Source organism: Strix aluco, chromosome 7, assembly GCF_031877795.1.
Source record: "Strix aluco isolate bStrAlu1 chromosome 7, bStrAlu1.hap1, whole genome shotgun sequence".
Lineage (NCBI taxonomy): Eukaryota > Metazoa > Chordata > Aves > Strigiformes > Strigidae > Strix > Strix aluco.
In genome coordinates, this window is record NC_133937.1 from 19,658,554 (window position 1) to 19,676,932 (window position 18,379).

The following is an 18,379-nucleotide window of genomic DNA, read 5'->3' on the forward strand; positions in this document are numbered from 1 at the left end:
GTTAAACTTGGAGACAGAATACTGAGTCCACAACCACATCTCCTCTGAGGCTTTGAACTTTGGATTTTATACATAATGTTGGCTGTACAGATTGCTCCACTGTTCACTTTTATGCCCTTCGGGGGTTTGATTCTCAATCCTGTCTTTGTCCATGGACAGTAGCCCACGAGTTTTATCTGAAACCTCTCTAAAACAACAAGGATCTACTTTGGCAGACTTGATGCCCTGGGGACAGGCTATAGCTGCCTTCATGTTTTGAGTATTTTTTCAGAAGTGTTAGTGCAAGGAACAGTTTATGAGTTTGCTGACAATACAGGAGTAATAAGCATTTCTATTGACAGCCTTTTGCAGAACAGTGTTTGCCAGTCACTTGGGAACCAAAAAGAGCAGAGAATCCCTAGAGAATCATCAGGTGAGCATTTGGGATAAGGGGTAAATATTAGGGTGCACAATATAGGATTGATGATGAAAAGATGGGGGCTGTATGTTGGAACTGGCTGGTAGGATGCAGGTATGTGGATTTGAATGGAGGCCTATAAATTAGTAGGTGTAAGAGCAGATGGACTGGGAATCAAAGGGGCCCATATAGCAAGGCTACAGTGGTTAGGAAATTAGGTGCTGGGTACAGGTAATGAGGCTGTTGTCACCAGCAGTGGGGATCTGGATAATGGGTGTTGGGCATATCTAAAATTGCGGAAGTTGGGATGTGGGTGAACTGAAGTCATCATGTGTACGGGGGTTAAGGTAAAAGGATCAGAGGCTAAGGGCTAGGGAACCAAGCAATAATCCCAGCCAATCCTGAATTTGTCCATCTCAGTCTCAGCTGTCCAGAGGGCAATCAGATGGGCCCACATGAAGCCCCACACTTTCCACCACACAGCGCAGTTAGAGCGCAGCTGGGCTTGTTTTCTTTGTTTGCCAACCAGTGACATGGAAAACGTTTGTTGACTCAGAGTGCTTTTTTGTCGACTGATGTGTTTGGTAACTTTGTCAGATGTGACTTGTCCACACTGCTCCCCAGAGACAGGATTTGGGAAAGGGGGAGGAGGAGGAGGCGACCGGGTGGAGCTGGCATCCAATCCTCTCCAATACCACCATCCCATTGTAGTGCAAAACAGAAAGGAAACAAAACCCTAGAGTGAAAGAGGAGCATCAAACGTCAGAGGAACTCGTCTGCCATTCAGGTGGTGGGGAGGGATGGGACTTGGAGTTTTATTTTTGTAGGGTTTTTTAATTATTATTTTGGTTTTTTTGTTGTTTTTGTTTGCTTGGGTTTTTTAGAAAATTGGGGATTTGTTCTTTTTTTTTTTTTCCTTTTTACAGACCTTCATGACAAAGCATAAAAACACAGTTATATTTATATATCTATTTATATATTTCTTCATTTCGTCGGTTGGTTTGTAAATGTTGCTCCATCCTCCTGTCTGAGCTGATTGTGTGTCACAGAAATTGTGGGTGTATGTGTGAGGTTCCTCCCAACTCTGGCCTGCAAGGTCACCACATGTGAGGTGCAGCCAACTATGGGGGAAGCCATGCTGGAGAGTGGGGATGAGGTGCACAGAGAACCCCTTGTGGGGTGCAGATAGTTACTTGGTCCTTTTCTTCATTGCCAGATGGGCCAGGTCTCTGTACTGCCATCTCTGCTCTAGACAGATTGTTCCCTCTGTCTTGGGAAACAGGGTGAGCATCACAGGTTACACATGTTGAAGAGTCCACCACAGAAGAGCGTATCTTTGGGGAACAGTGTTTTGTGAGCAGCGTTCTCCCCTGCTTCCCCTGGCCCTTACCGCTCCCAGAAGAAGGGGGTCCTGTAAGGCAGTGGTTGCCAGCTGCATTGCTTCCCAGTCCCCCTGAAGTCCTGGAAGCCAACGGGACTTCACGTGGCTGAGCTTTGCCCAGGCGCAGTGGAGGCCTCCCACAGGAGAAGCCACTTGGCCACAGGCTCTTCCTGGCGTGGGGGGAGCGGTCGGGGCGGGGGGCACGGGGAGGGCAGGGGTCTCAGTCTCATGTGGTGAGCGCTTGGTCCGGCGCCTTCGTGGTGAAGAGGAAGGAACTGGACTGTGGGGAGGAACGGAGAAGGTCTCTTCACCCTTCCCAGGGATGGAGGGAGGTGATCAGACAGGTACAATGTGGAGGCCTAAGCTGTCGCCCTGCAGTTTCATGTGGTTTCCATGGTAACTAGTGGCGGTCATAGGCAGCGGCAGCAGTGGGAGGTGCGGAGCCCCGGGATGTGGCACTATAATAATAAGGGGAACCTGAAAGTTAACACAGGAGAAGAATGGACTGGTTGAAAGGACAAACAGTAAAATAAAATAAAATAAAATAAAAAATAAAATAAAACAATCAAACGAAGAAAAGAAACAAAGGAGAACTGAAAAGGAAAGGAAAGGAAGAAAGAAAAGGAAAGGAATCAAAAGAACAAACTTGAGGAATCAGCTCTTAATGCGGTTAGGGAAAGACGATCAGTGGAAGCCAGCTGAGGGCTGTGTTTCAGTAGAGAGGTGCTACTGTGTCCTCTGGCTCTGAAGCCCCTCTACGGGAAGGAGATCCTTTTGCTCCTTCTGACTGTCAGTAAGTTGCCAAGAGGTAAGCCTGTGAGCATTGCAGCACAAATACATCACACCTGATCCGAGGCCACAAGGCAAGTGTCAGGGCCAGATGTTCTGAGCATACCTGACAAAGTATAATGGGTCACTTTTAAAACCAGGAGGGGAGAAATGAAACAAAATTACATTTTATTACTTGGGATTTTGGTCACATTTGACATGAAAGCTCTCTAGATGGTTATTGAATGTGTGTTAAATAGTGATTGATTATTAAGATCACGTTTACTGATGTTTAACAACACAGGAATGAAATGTGCATCTATTATTCTGTTGTTAAACCTCAGTAAATACGTAGGTAATAATCACAGCTGATTTATTTTACATATAATAAATCTCTTCCTATTCCCTTGCAAAGAAATGTTGTGTTAGAAGATATGGTCTTATGGGAGGTTTTTTTCTCTCTGAAAAAAACCTGACTATTTCTGAGCATATTAGTCACTGGAGCTGGATGCATCCCTGCAAGAAAACTCTACTGGCTATTATAAACCTAGTGATGCAGCCTGTCTCCCGCTCTGGACACTGTTCCAACTGGTCCAATAGGAAGAAATTCTATGGGATTTCCAGATCCCCAGGAATTGACTCTGGGTTTAGCTTGGGAAAGGAGTGTAACCTCATCTGGATTTTTAATCAGACCTCAAATGGATGCTGATTGTGGCCTGAGAGAGTAGGAGAACCTGAATTTAACTTCTGATCTAATCTGGAATGAAGTGTGGATGCAGCCTATGGAGAAGCCAGAGCTTAACTGGAATTCTGAACCATCTCATGGAGGAAGAATTGGCTTCAGAACAGATACAAAATACATGAGGTATATGCCTATCTAGACACTGGACTGGAGAGTGAGGAAAAAGGCCTTTCACCTGCCCAAATACTTGAAAACCCTCTTCAGAAACAAAAAAAACCAAAGAAAATAAAACAAAGAGACAAACAGAAGGAGCGCGAGGCTGGGGGTGTGCTGGGGGAAAGAGGTACTCACTTAGTAATGCAGGGTTGCTGAACCGCCAGGCCTCGTTGTAGGTTGTGTACTGAGGGTGACTGTAGGGGTTCCCAGAGAACTCGCTCCCTGGAAGAAACCAAGCAAGGTATGAAATACAGTTAGGAATGACGATTTATGTCAGCTATCCCATCAAGCCAGTGTTCATGCAGAATCTGTATGCCAACAGGAATCCTAGTATATGTAGCTTTCTTGCCCAGCTGGGACTGTGCCCTTCAGGACACTGTAGTGTTTCTTCAGCACAATGTTGCTTACCCATGCAATTAAAAAACATAAGGCTGAGCTCTTCAGAATCAAGGAATTAGTTTAAAATAATGAAATTCAATAATACAAATAAACAAACTGTTTTATTTTTCATTGCCTTCCAACTTCTGATTCTCAGGTTGCAGTAGGATTGCACATGCAAGCTTTTTCTGTGGTTAACTATCAGATTTCTTTTAAATAAAATCTAAGGTTCTTCATAGCGTCAAGAACAGCGGGCATGGGAGCTTGACAGGACAAGCTTACGATAAACTCATTGGAAGTAGCAGTGCTGTTGATGGCAATATGTATTGCTAAGTTTTGTTCACAGAGTACTGAGGGTGATGATGTATTTGTGGAGAAGAGTATCATTTGGTTTTGGAAATGTCCTGAGAATAGGGTGGGCTTAAATATAAATCAAAATGGAAAAGATATGAATCCTTATTCTATACGATGGTGTTAGTCCGAAAAGTGATTCATATATGATTAACCCCACCTTTATGCTTAGTGAGTTACAGAGAAAACTTGCTGTATTCCAGTTCCAGAAAATAATTTTCTAGTGATTAGTGCTTTAGGTGCTATTCTGAATCTGAAAGACAAGCTGGGCTACAGCTCCCTTTTTCACATTCAGTAAAATGGACCCAAACCAAAATACTTGTGAGCTTTGTGATCTAATAAGACCCTCACCCAAGATTTGAATGTTGTAGAGTCTTCTTAAATACTCAGTTTTATTGTGCATAAGAAGCTGAGTCTCCTTGTTTTATAGAAGGCTGTACAGGACTAAGGGAATTATATTTGGTAACTGAGGAGGTATGGTGCTGTATTCAAAATAAATCACACAAAACTTAAAAATGTATGATTCTGTTAAGTGAAAACATGCCATTATCTGATCATAACCTCAATTTAATGCAGTACCAACAGACTGGGGACAATTAGTGCCTTCTGAAATGTATTATATGCTTAAAAGACAGTGAAAGAACAGCATGACTATTAGCTTCTGGTCTGCCCTGAGGCAGGGGTGGAGTTGTTAACAACAGAAATGTTTGGAAAGCACCTGGGGTTCCTGCTAGATACCATGGAGTAGGGAAAGAAGGCAATGCAAGAGTGCTGGATGCCTGTGATACAATTACCAAAGAAATGTCAATTAATTATACTGTAATCTCTGTATGTCTCTGCTACTGGGGAGTTAAAGCCAAACCCACAGATTCTCAGATAGTGGAAATAAAGTCTGTTGAAATCAGGGGATTTGCACTGGTTTAAACTTGAGGAGAATCTGTCCAGCCAGGTTTTTTAAAGACACTCAGGGTAATAACCAAAGCAGTCAGTACAAAAATGTGTATGTATCAAAACCAATCACCATCCAAAGGTATTTTAGTCACAGTAGTTTTCAGTTTCAGCATAAAACCTCATTTTGTGTGACAGACCTTGCGAAATACTGTTTTAATGATAATGACTCATCAGATTTCCATATCTAGAAATGTCCTGTACTGAAAAGGCTGACAGCTAACTGGGAAGGAATAGGTGAAACCTGCTAAGGTGACCAAGACGCTGTGGGATAGGATGCAAAGGCAAAAAGCAGTGCATAGTCCAGATTTATCTCTACCGAAGTGACTTATCCATGGGGTATACTGGAATGAGTTTGCCCCTGCAAAGAAGGAAAAAAACCTATCTGGATGAGAATTTTTGCTTTGAAACCCCTCCTATAAACATCACTGTATGGAGAGAAGTTGTTCTGAAATTTCAAGGCTTCTCTCTCACCCTCTTCTGAGTTGCCACCCTAAACTGTTTATAGTGTTCCTAAAGCACAGGTTACATAGAGGAGAAAGAGCCCCAGCTATGGAGAGCTGGGGAGGAGGAAGGGCAGCCACTGGAAACGGTGTTTATTGACGAGGAGTGAAAGCATGCATGCAGCAGGATAATGAGCTTTTGAGCTCAACTGTGACCAAGAGGAACTGAGCTATCGCCTTCCCCAATCACTAATGAAACAAGTGTAATTTCCTCATCAACATTGGATTCTGTTTAATGACTCCCTGCAGTTGCCATCACCAGCCCTCTGCAGGCTTTACACTGCTCTGTGTAAACTGCAGTTCCCTTCAGTGGGTGCTCACTTCACCAAAACAGTTTGCGGAAACTTGATGGCCTTTCTGGGAAAGAGGAATAATTGAGGCAGGGATCAAAGGTGCTCTGTTACCTGTGCAGGAAACATCTCTCAGACGTATAGGTTAAGTGCAGCACAGTACCTGATTCATCCTCTTTGAGTGACTAACCCCTGCTTTTTAAAGTGTGTGCTCAGGGACTACTGGTTTTCATCCATGTCTGCAGCCTGGGACCTGAAGTTACAGGCAAGTGCAAATGCAGGATACGTATCTTACCACATCATCCACATAAACCTCAGAGATATTTGCATGCATGACTGACCATGTTGCAGGGACGTACTGCTACTGGAGACAAGCTCTTCTCTAGACCGTACAAGTAGAAGGCTAGTGAAAGGTTGTCACAGATAGAACAGAGAAGCTTTGGTTAGCACTGGTCAAACAATCTTCTCAGAAACAGTTTTCCACTGGAAAATGCTGTCTCATCGAAATGGAAATGTTTTTGCAAGAGCTTGTCAGCTTCAATGGAGTTTTGGAAAGAAAAGTTCTAAAATGATTGCAAATTGAAACAAAGTATTATGTCTCAACTTTCTTGTTTTGTTTCATTTTGCCTTTCTCATCTCATTTAATTTCCTTTCAATTCTTTTAGTATTTTAATATGTCTTGACATCTAGAACATGTTGACATTATTGAAATGTTTCATCCTGATGTTTGCAAATTGAACTATTTCAAGATTCTGACTCCTCATACCAGTGCAAGATGAAAACAAATGTCAAAAAATCAGAGCTTTGCATGGGTTGGAAATTCTGCTTTTTGACCAGTTCTCTTTTTAGCTCTGCACCTTTATTTAGAGAAGGCAGAGCCTCTTCCTCATATTCACTCACATCTGGACAATAAGGTTTGTTTACATGTCAGTATGTTTCTTAAAAGATATTCCCTGAGTGGTTATCTTGCTGGCTTCTTATTTCCAATGTAGTTAAAGCACTGACCCCTGATCTTTCCTGGCCTGGGGGCATGTAACAAACCATTGGCAACATCATATTTGTTTTCTCTGTTCAACCTGGACTCTTAACAGAGGTTGCAAGCAAGCACAGAGGATCGATCCCATGAGGCCTATATTCTGTGCAATCTGTGCTCTGGGAACCTTTACTAACAGTATTTCTTGGTATCTGTATTTAAATCTTGGCATGTTTAGTCTTCTAATACAGAAACCATGAAGCATGAAGTGAGCCTAGCAGGTGGCAGGGTCAGAACAAATAAGGGAGGTCGTTTTCACACAACATGTAGTTAAGCTACAGAACTTCTTGCCATAGGTTGCTACAGATGTTAAAGCCTTAATATAGGTTCAAGAAGCACTGTTTAAGTTTATGGAGGGGAAACCTGTGGTGGGTTCTTAATATTAAATAGAAAGATACTAAGTCAGGTTTAGGAAGTCTTTGAGCTGCATCTTGTTGGAGGCTGGGAGATCTTTTGAGAAAGTACTGGTAAGTGCTCGCTCTACTCTTATACCCTTCCCCAGGCATTCACTTTTGGCCCCAGACGGAGAGTAGTGACTGCAGAGATCCGCAGTGTGACCCATTAAAGCCAAGTCTTATGTTCCTTCCCAGGAAGCCTCTTTATCTCCAGCTTGTTGGCTTCAGTCACGGGAATAGAAGGGCTGCCAGGCTGGGTCTGACCAGTGGGGTATGACTGAAACAGCCAGAACTTGATGCTCTGTGGAAAGATGCACTAACTACTGCAGGATGCCCAAGTAGGCCACTGGAAAAACTTCCTCCAATTGAATGTTGACATGAGATTTAATGTAAAGATATCAATTTGACTTGAATAATATTTTTTTATTTGATGTATAACTCAAGTTTTTTCTTTATTATCCTGTTCCTTTTTGGGGGTATTTGCATGGTTTTGGGGACACTGCTGTCTTATGGATAAGTAGCCTCCACATCAAGGAGCTGAAATACCCTATTCTTGTATAAGTGGACCCCTGTGATTAGTGGTCTTAAAATTTTTGTCCCAGTTTAGATGTCAGCATCATCCTTGTGATGAGGATGTTAAATTAACATAGCAGTCACTGAAAGTTCAGAAGTTGAGAACAGTTAAAATTTGAGAAGAGACTGGTTTTTTAGAACTACCTATTCAAAGAGCCAGCTATTTTGGTGTTATTAATCATTTCTATATGCCACGACCCTTCTATAAGTTTTGACATATAACTGACTTAAATGTTGACATTTAAGTCACACATTAATTGATTTATATTATCTCAGTGCTTCTCTGATTTTGGAGCCAAACCATCTCCCTGAAAAGTACAGTGCAGAAGGAGATGCCCTAAAATTTGCCAACTCTGCATCACCCCGAAAGTTCCGCAAGCTGGTCAACTATACCAAGAGACTAAAGTGTGGGTGAAGAGGGGACCAATCCACTATCTTTTCCTGATCTGGAGGTCAATCACATAATCTTCACCGCACAGCCTGAGATTTTGTTGTGCCTTAGGATCATAAGTGGTAGGTAGCTTGTTTGCTCTGGAATGTGACCACAGGCATTAGCCAGTACTTCATTGTATATAAGCAGTGATTTGTCATTTAAAGATGTTAAGGCTTTGACCTGCAAACGTTTCCTGTCAGTGATATTTTCACTGTCCTCACTGCAGTGTGTGTTCATTTAGCTAGCTGTTTCAAGATTTGGAAGAGGGGTTAAATTAGACTTTTCACTCGTAAGCCGTGGCAAATCATATCATAGTGATTTAAGAGCCTTCTATCCTCAGCTTTCCGCTGCTTCAGTTCTGGAGTCATCCCTTCAGTAGCAGAGGTTACAGAATGGACTGTGTATCTGCTCATTAGCCATCATGACTCACAACCCAGGGCAGTAACATAAACAGAAACCAGGGGCAGATGAAGTTCTGAGCTACAGTGGCTGAGAAACGAAAATCCTGCCTCTTCATTTATATACTGGGGATAACTGTCATCAGAGGAGTGGGAAATAGAGTCTGGGGTAATAAACTCTTCAGTTGCCCTAGGGTCTCTTCTCCCTAAACAGTGAGAGAATCCATGTACCAAGAGAAGGTGTTTCTCCAAAGGCATTGGGTAGCAAAGGAACAGTTTGCCTGTGGATGTAGGATTAGGTATATAGTTTCTTGGATTGGAGACACTATCTTACAAACAGGAGGTGGGTAAGTAGTTGGTTGTGAATAGTTAGTTTCTCCTGAAATGCTGTTAATCACTGCTGAGTTCTTAGCTAGTTTAGTCTATGGAGAGTAGGTCTCCAAAAACTGCAGGTATTAAATTACCATTGATTTTCAGTTTGATGCCCTGGCTTTAGATAGAAGGTAAGTTGTTACCCTAAATTAGTGGATAGCTGAATATCCTGAGCCACGAGCAGTACGTAATAATCTACACGGGTCATTGGAAAATAATTACATTAGTTAATGAATACTAAGGTTAATTAATTACCAATTAATTGCCACAGGTTATAGATAGCTAGTTGCCCATAGCAGCAGTGAATCAGTTACTAGGGGAAAAGAGATACATTACAAAAAGGGTTGTTAGCTACATTGGTTATAGGCACCTGATGATTTCTTTATGAAGAGAATAGCCCTTAATATCAGCAAAGCAATAGCAAAGCCAACTGTGAAAGCTCTTACAGTACTAGTATACCATTCAAACATGTGCACACCGTTACTGAAGTCTGGGAGCTGACTTACCAGGAACCATTCCTGCAAGAGTTGAGGTTGGGTAGCTGCCTTGTCCAGTTGGGGGAACATGAGGTGGGTAGCCAGGCAAGGTAGTGCTTGCCATATCACGACCTAGAAAGGGAAAGAATCAGGACAGGTGTTCAGTAGGGATAAGATCTTTCAATATTCAAAAATAAATAAATCACCTTTTGTCCCACTGTCACATGACTAGCCCCTTGATAGGCAAGTGCTGTGCAGCATTCTTTTACATAAGTGCTGTCCATCCACTGAAAATTTGGGGGGAAGGTTGCAGGACTTTTGATCTCACACTGTAAGGGTGGATGTTAAAACTTAGCTTTGTGAGGCTCAAAAGATTTTTTTTTGTTTAATTGTAGATTTTGGATCTATTTTAACTAAATCAAAATGGCCCTGAGCTGCACAGACAATGGTAGCATATTCATTGCCAGAGTAGCTGAGGTCTTGTCTATATGCAGTGAATGCAGTTCCAAAACTGTGGTGATGTTGCTTTAAGGCATGATCAATGTGCAAGGCATTGGAAAGTGATCCAAGAGTTTTCTGAGTCTGTCTCTTTTCCCACCTCTGCCACTGGCCTGCTGATGATTTTAGGCAAGTCACTTCACCTCTCTGTGCTTCTTTTTATGCTGCAAACTCTTTGGTGCAAGGGCACACTTTTAGTACATTTGCACAGTGCTATCATGAGATAAATACTGGTTGGACTCCTCCCAGGTGCTGGTGTCATATATATAATATTAGGATCATGCAAATTACTTTGAATTCTCACTTAATTTTTATCACAGGTACAAGTTTTTGTTAGTAATACTTAAAGTTGTGGTATCTTTTCTCCACCAAAGAAGTAGAGAGGGGTGTGGACTGGGTGGATGATTGTAGTTTATTTTTCATCTCTTAGGAAGTGCAGCTGGAGGCTTCTTGGTTGATGCCAGAGGCATTTCCTCATTTGGACTGGTTAGCCTGAAAATGGGCCAGCCAGAAGGGCATTTGCTGTTAGTGCTTATTGCATTTAGATGAACTAAAATCATCTCAGAAGCTGCTGGGAGTTTCAAGCCAAACCCCCCGCCCCCCCCCCCCCCCCCCCAAAAAAAAAAAAGGCTAAATAAATTAAGATAATCTTTCCTCCACAGCTGCTGGGAGATTTACAGCTCAACCTGCAACGCTGTCTACTGACATCTCAGCCTGTTCCAGACATCCAAAGCCTTTCACATTCCCTAGGTGAACTATAGCTCACCAAGACATTTGTGCCATTTGTTGTTCCTTTGTTAGATTTTGTCTCTCCTGTCTGTTCTAACTGGAGGGCTGGAGTATGGTTCGCCTTTAGAAGTGACAGATTAAGTATGGCCCATTAACACCACTGGAGTCACTGGTACTGTGCTGGGATATGCCAGTGAAAGAAGAGTAAGAGTTGGTTGAACTGTAATAGTAGCAGAATGATAACTGATAAAGCAGGCCCTGGAACAAGCATGAGCCTTAGCTGGGGAATCAGAAATAGTAACAGTTACACAGCAAAGCAAAAACTAATCAACATGGAGCATTAACCTGAAGGGAGGAAGTTTCTCTGAGGTGTGGTAGGCTAAACCAGTGTCATTGCTTTCATAGGTCTTGACTAAAGATTACTGAGGTGATTTGCTCAAGAAAAAAAGACATGCAAGTTCATTCTTTCTCCCTGAAGAGGTTCCTGATCAGTGGATGATGTTCCTAGCTCACCTCCTTAGATAATGGCACAGAACTACCAGACAACGGCTGAGCCATTTTCCAGCCACTCCCCAATATTGATAAAAATAAATATATAATGCCTCAGGGATTTATATTCTACAGTCTTCTACTCTTTTATCACCGTCATTCCTTTAGTGATTTGTAGCTGTGTGTTAAGCTGTATGATTAACACCTACTAGATGTAGTTCTTTTTTTTTTCCTCACATTCTTTTAAGGCAAGAAAGTTTTATGCTTAAAATTCATGTTCTTTCGGTTTCATTTATTGACTAGCCTGAGAAATAACAACAGGTGATGAGTGAGAAAATAGTGTCACTGAAAAGTTAGAGAGAACATTATGTAGCAGCAGGCAAAATTAATTCATTTTGACACTTCCATTCAGGTGGGAACACATACACACTCTGCTACTCGATCTATGCACATAACGCCCCTGTGTTTTTATTCAGACATGAGCGCACAGAGACTGTTCAAAACTCAGTGTGGAAAATTCATTGGGAAGTGATCATCTGTCAAAATCCCAATCTTCAAAAAGAAGATAACAAACAAGTACAGTATCAGCAACATGAGTAAGAGTCCCACAGAGAGACTCTTAAAATGCTGTTACATACAAGCGGGCCCCTTCCATTACCTCTTCTCATTACCAACAGGCAGACAGGACTATTAAATTCTTGTATTCCAGGGCTATGGCAAAGCTAGCACCTATCCTGCTCATAACATGCTTCCAACTCCAGCCATTCTCCCTTCTCCAAGAGCCTTCTGAGTGAGGAACAGCACCTTCATCACTGTGACATTGAGCTTTTGAACACTCTCCCATGTCTAATTCTCCATAAGGGTCCTAAGGCAGGTGCCTCTTCTGAAACACAGTGCCTTCTAGGCTGGAGGGTGGTCATATATGACTGCATCCCCAGAGAACTATATTGTTGGAGAGAGTCTGTCAGGAGACTCCTTGGTTTAGGAAATCCTTAAAGCTCAGAGGCTCTTATTGGCTGCAGTAAGATTGGACCAAGACAGTGTTATGAACACAAAAGTCTTCTCTGCTGTTACTTGATGCTTTCCTACAGGGAGGTTTAGAAATGCAAATCTCACCTGACAAGACAAAGGGAGGATGTTAGGTCAAAAGAGAAAAATAATATAGGAACATGAAGGAGGCAGAGGTAAGATGTGTTTCTTGAGCATTAGGAACTGTGGTCTGCACTAAGACTTCATCTGTTCTGAAAAAGCCCAAATTACATTCTTTGACAGTGGAGTGACAACAGCCTCAGTGGTCACCTGAAATGATACCCACTGTTTTATCTAAACCACCCCTGAGCTTCTGCAGCAATGTTGCTTCAGTCACCTTGCACAGGAGTTTCCCCTAGTACCTACCTGAAACTTGTCCTTCCACCCCATCCTCCCCTCCAGCCTGCTGCTCCTAAGTGCTGCCATCTTCTGCAACCTATTTCTTCACTTCTGTGCTTCCCTTAAAGGCCACCTACCTCAGGTCTGTATTCCTTTGGCTATAAGACATTACAGTCTCTCACTCAACCTTCCTGGTCTTGACATTCAGATGTGATACCCTGTTTCTTAACTACCTGGTCTGCGGTGTGAAGGTGCCAGCTCACACTGACACTCGCAAACCAGGTGACTCAAATATTGCTCACACCGTAGCTGTGGCTGTTCTCACCAACTGCCTATGTATTTATCTGACTTAGTAGTTTGTATAGCCCATGCTAAATGACCCTGTGAGTCCTAGCGCTGGCTAGGTTATTCAAGCTGCTGTCATTTACTGTAGGCTAGCACACAGTACCCTTGCTGGGCCTGAGGCAACACAGGATTTTGCTGTACAAGTGTTTCTATAGTAAGTCCCCGACCCATCCAACTGGGACACCCGGTCACTTCTAGGTAGTTGCAGCTTCTTCTCCCATTTTATTCTAAAAAATGAAGGACAGGCATGAAATCTTTTAGTGACTCTCCATGAAGCTGAGAACACATGCTGCATACACAGAACTGGAACATGGTTGCTCTGGTTCCCACTTGCATTCAAAGAGCTTGCAGCATTTACTGGTCTCCCCATCAGACGAAACTGAACCCCTTGCCTGCAGCATCCCCACTGAGTTTGTGGCCAAGGCCAGTTACCTGCTATCAGAGGCTGGCTGCTGGACTGCCCAAAGTGGGCACCATGATGAAGGAAGGCACTGTAGCAAGGCGTGGACGCATCGTCTGAAAGGGCCATGTGGAAGGGCTGAAGATCAGCCTGCCCAGAGCCGACCGGCGTGGTGGGGGTGAAAGGGGTGAGAGAGGCTCCATGAGGCTCTTGCTTTATACTGAGGGGAGAGGAGAGGTTTTCTGTGGTAGGGTAAGGGATGGACACAGACAGACAAAGGGAACAGGGGGAGGAAGAGGAGGGTGGGGAAGGGAGGAGAGGAAGAACAAAATGGGTAAATGAAAATGGAGTGGTTAAAATCTACAGGGAAATTAATTTAAAAACAAAAATAAAAATAAAAAGGTTAGGAGTAGATCAGAGGAGCCAGTGCTGAGACAACAGCAGTAAATGCACCCGGGGGCTAGGCTCTGACTGCAGGGATGCCTCTGCAGGGGCAGCAGGAGATGAGGAGAATGGAGTGCAGTGGCAGATGGGAGGAATGGGATGCAGGAAGAGGAGAGGTGAGGGAGGGAACATGCAGGAGAGGGAGGACAGGAAGAAGCGTAGGGTTGGGAAGGAGAAGAATGCTCTGAAGCTTCTGTGCTCCCTTTCCTGATGCTTTCTCTGGCTGGCCAAGGGCACATGAAAGTGCTACACTTACACAGTTTGGCCCAGGGAATTACACCACTTTGTCTCTTCAAACCCAAGGTAACCTTCTCCAGGAGAGCAGCATTGTTATAAGCATCTATTAAACAGGATGCTTGGTGTAATGGCCAAAGCTTCTCAAGCCAAACTCTGTAAAAGCTTTGACAAAAAAGGGGTAACTGAAGTTTGAGGTGGTTAAAATAAAAATGGGACTGTGCAATTAATAGGCAGATAGACAGATGGATCAATCAATTGATCTTGTTCACAGTGGCGTACTTTGGAGCTTTAACCATAAAAGCAGTCAGTACTGACTCTGGTTGTTCCTAGAGTATAGTGTTGCCAGACAGATACCTTGACAGAGAGATATAATAGAGGAGTGGGGGACTTCTAAAAGGTCTCATTTTCATTGTTGTTTGCATTGGATCTCCATTTCTGATGTGCAGATTTGCATAGGCACAATAGACACAGATTTGAAACTGCTCCTAACTTGGCTGCCAAGTAAGAGGTTTGGGAATTGAAGAACTCTGACCTAAAGCATGGGTACTCCAGAACACCCACTGTTGTTGGGTCAGCAATAGTAGAATCCTGTATTTGAACACCTGAAAGCAAAGTATGGATGATGTGATCAGCTCTGATCCAAATAATCTAGCAAACCATCCACCCTCAGGTAAACAAATCAAAACCAATAAATGAAAGCCATCTCTCTGCCATGAAGGCAAGTGTTTCCAATGGCCTATGAAATAAGTTGTTTCTGGTGGTTTTGATTTATACAGAGAAATATAAATATGACATACAATTAAACCATAAATCTGACTTCATTGATGTAAAACTGCCTTAATTAACTCTAGGCATCTCATTGTGAGGTTGCAGCGCTCACCTAGACAATAAAGGGCTGGGCAGTTTCTATCTGTGAATGCTGTTTATCCTGAGGCATTTGTTTCCTAAAGGTTTGCTACCTGGCAGAAATGATAGTTTGCCATCTGTATTCTCCTCCAAGTACCTCTAACCTGGATGGCCAGCAAAGTTCCCTGATCACTGAGACTCCTTTGCAGCAAAGACATATGCTCATGGTTCAGTTGATTGGGAAGGATCAGTCCTGGCCAAGAGTTGTACGGTTCCTCTTTATTTAGTTTACTTATGTGAAGTCTCTGATATGCTAAGTGAGGATTGTAATTTCTTCTCCCTTTTTGCTATAGGAAGCTCTGTTTGGCAAGGACCCTTTGTGGAGGATATGGGGACTAGAAGCTGGAGTATCTGGTTCTTGTTGCACAGTTAAAGTCACCAGAGTAAGCAGCACACCAGCACCCAGCTTCTGCTTTACAGCTTTGTACTGTCCTACAATCCTACCAGTGAGCCTTCATGTGCCAGTGCCAGTCTCTGTAGATGGAGAACCCCCAAAGCTGTTTTTCTCCTGCATTGTCTGTCATCAGATGGCAAGGACCACACAGATTTACCTTCAGGCCAGACAGGCAGAGTCACCACCAGCAGTCTGGGAGTGCTGAAGCTTTATTCAAATAATGTTGATACTAGGTAATTTGGATGAACAGATCTATATGTAGGCAGAGGGCCAAAAGTTCACAGACGGGCTGCAAGTGAAGTGAAATTTTTCACAGAAGCCATTTGACAGTCATACCTAAATAAACTAGGGACACTTTTGTCCTGGGCATTTTCTGGGCTCCTTTTTCAACTGTCCATATTGTGCAAGAGAGAGCAGGTGTGGGGAGCTGCTGCGAAGGAAAGGGAAGAGAAGAAGGTGCACACGGGAAGCGTGGGTGGGCAGAAGCAAGAGGTGCTATGGGCAGAGGTTAATCCTGTTTGCACAGCCCCCAGGCACGTTGGGTTTCCTGGTCCCTCCCCTGCTTTATTTCTCTTTTAAAGCATGGAATTTTCAGCTATAATCCTTTCTAAACCGCAGCATTTTTCAGGCGCTCTGTGTAAGTGAAACCATAATCTCTGGTAAAACAGACCGCTTAAGCTGCTGTAGCATTAGGCCAATCTGATCCAGCCCCTGGATTTCCGCTCTGCCCAACCACCACAGGGAGGATTTCAGCCTGAAAGACTGCCTAAAGCCCTTGCAATGGGAACAACAGTGCTAGGCCTTGCCTTGCAAAGCTGAGAAGGGTTAAGGGACCAGGAGCTATTTGTCCCAGTGTTGTGAGGCTGTTAAAGCCCCTGTCAGACTCACAGCGGAGATGAGCCCAGCCCTCTCTTGAACACATCAAGGCTTATGAAGAAAAATTCCTCGCACCTTCCAGAGGCAGCACCACTTACTCAGTACAGGGGGATAAAGAAGTCAACAGTAACATGGCAAAGAGACTGGGACACAATAACACTAAACACTCTCTCTCTAAGAGCAGTGGAGAGGAGGCGAGCAGAAGGTCAGACAGCGAATGATTGCACAACCAAAACTCAGACTTTTATGTGTCTATTTATCTATCTGTCTATCTTTCCCTCTACGCTCTGCAACTGCACAGACATAACTTATATCCCATGTATCTTTACTGGTGGATGGTATTTACCAGTTTTTACTCCTTTGTTGTCTAACTCTCCCCTGACTGAAAGCACCTGAATTCTGTCTCCGATATAACTCCTGCCACTGCTATGCTGGAATAATTGCCCCAGCAGTGAATTATAGTTCCAAAGTGTGTCAGTGTAGACGAGATCAATTGATTGATCTATCTATCCCCCTGTGAATGGCACAGTCCCATTTTTCATTTTAACCACCTCAAACTTCAGCTGCACCTTTTTTGTTTTCACTTCTGATTTTCTCCATTCTGTCTTTTGTATTTGTGATGGCGAACTTGCCCCTTCCTATCCTAAATCCTGCTAGTGCCAGCAAGCTGTGAAGCAGTGCCGTACTGGCTTGGCTGTGTCTTCAGGGGTGTCTCTCAGTAAGGCTGCATCAGGGAACCCCAAGGTATCTGTCAGTGTCTATTCCTAAGGCTGGAATACCAACCTGTAATTGAATGGGGGGTGGAATAAGTCTGCAACCCCTTTCCAAAGCAGCAGAAATCTATTCATGTCCCAGGGTCCTTTCTTCTTCTAAATGGCAAACGATATCCTTGTTTATAAGCAACGAAAAAATACCACCCAATGTCATGGTTGGGGAAATCTGAAGGGGTCATCAGGGTGGGCATATAGCTGGAAACATAGCAGAGGACTGCATATTTTGTGCATCTTCTACTCCTCTCTTTCTGACGGTACTTGCTGAGTTATGGCTGTTTTTATTCTTTTCTAACCCTCTCCTCTGTTATTCTGGCGGAGAGCTAGAACTGGTGATCTCTGGCCTAAATTCCCCCTGCGAATGAAGGGATTTTGGCCAGACAGGGTGAGAGGAAGATTCACAGCTTTGGGTTCCTACAGAGACTCGTCTCAGCTTTTATCGTGCTCTCTGCTGCTGAAGGGAAGGAAAGCAGGGGGGTTTGCAGGACTAGATAAGCTGCTTGTTTTTCATTGCTGGCTTCCTGGAGGATAAGCTACCTGCATCGAGTGCTCCTTTTCTTTTCAGTAAACAAAGAATATCAAGATGGCACATCCCTGCATAAGGGATGGCTTGTACACACCCACTTAACAACACTGCTCACCATCTTGACAATGTTTAGCGTTCTTCATCTTTTCCTGGGATATCTATCAAATATGACCCCAGTGCCTCACTCTGTAGAACACATATCCTTGCAGAATCCCTTAGGATCGCTGTTTTATCTGTGAGGAACTGAACCCACAGAAATGTACCCAAGTTCATGGAGGAACTCTGTGCCAAAGCTGAATCTTAGGTGTTTTGAATCCTATGCTTGTACCCACCATTGAAACATCTTTTTCCATATTTGTGTTCTCCATTCCTTAGAAAAGTTTCATTGTGGCAAACAGAATGGGACTGGGTCCTCAGCACTCATACACTGGTGAGTTTACACTACAGCCAGTGGAGTCACATCACTTTACCCATGTGAGAATCTTGCCTCAGATTCTAGAAGTCATGCAAAAGACCATACTGGACTGATATGTATGTGTCGCTTTTGCTTTCTGTCATGTCAGAAGAACTACTTTCTCTTTTATTTCTTAGTTTTCTAGCTTTTCTTTTGCAAGAGCATTGCGCAAGTTGCACTGAAAATAAAGAACATCCTATTTTTTTCCCTTCTCTGTGATCATAACAGACTTTTGCTGGAGCAACTGAAAAGTGCAAAGACTATTCTGCTTCTTGTACTTTTCTTGTTTTCCTTTTGTATTCCTGCTGACTGGAGAATGAGCCTTGCATGTTCAGGTTTATTTTCTGCT

The 18,379-nt window shown here is 43.3% G+C and overlaps 1 protein-coding gene across 9 annotated transcripts in view; it reads right to left on the reverse strand.

Moving 5' to 3' along the window:
* Positions 1–1,340: 1,340 nt before the first annotated feature.
* Positions 1,341–18,379, reverse strand: part of PAX2 (paired box 2) — an 85,112-nt gene continuing 68,073 nt past the window's right edge. For 3 of the 9 annotated variants that reach the window (XM_074830778.1, XM_074830780.1, XM_074830777.1), the window contains 4 exons: positions 13,456–13,665; positions 9,625–9,726; positions 3,580–3,666; positions 1,341–2,236 (listed from right to left, as the gene is read on the reverse strand). In XM_074830778.1, the coding sequence (XP_074686879.1) occupies positions 2,115–2,236; positions 3,580–3,666; positions 9,625–9,726; positions 13,456–13,665 (521 nt within the window). In that variant the 3' untranslated portion in view covers positions 1,341–2,114. Of the gene's footprint in view, positions 2,256–3,579; positions 3,667–9,624; positions 9,727–13,455; positions 13,666–18,379 lie in introns of all 9 variants that reach the window. The other 6 variants (XM_074830783.1, XM_074830784.1, XM_074830782.1 and 3 more) reach the window with 3 other exon arrangements.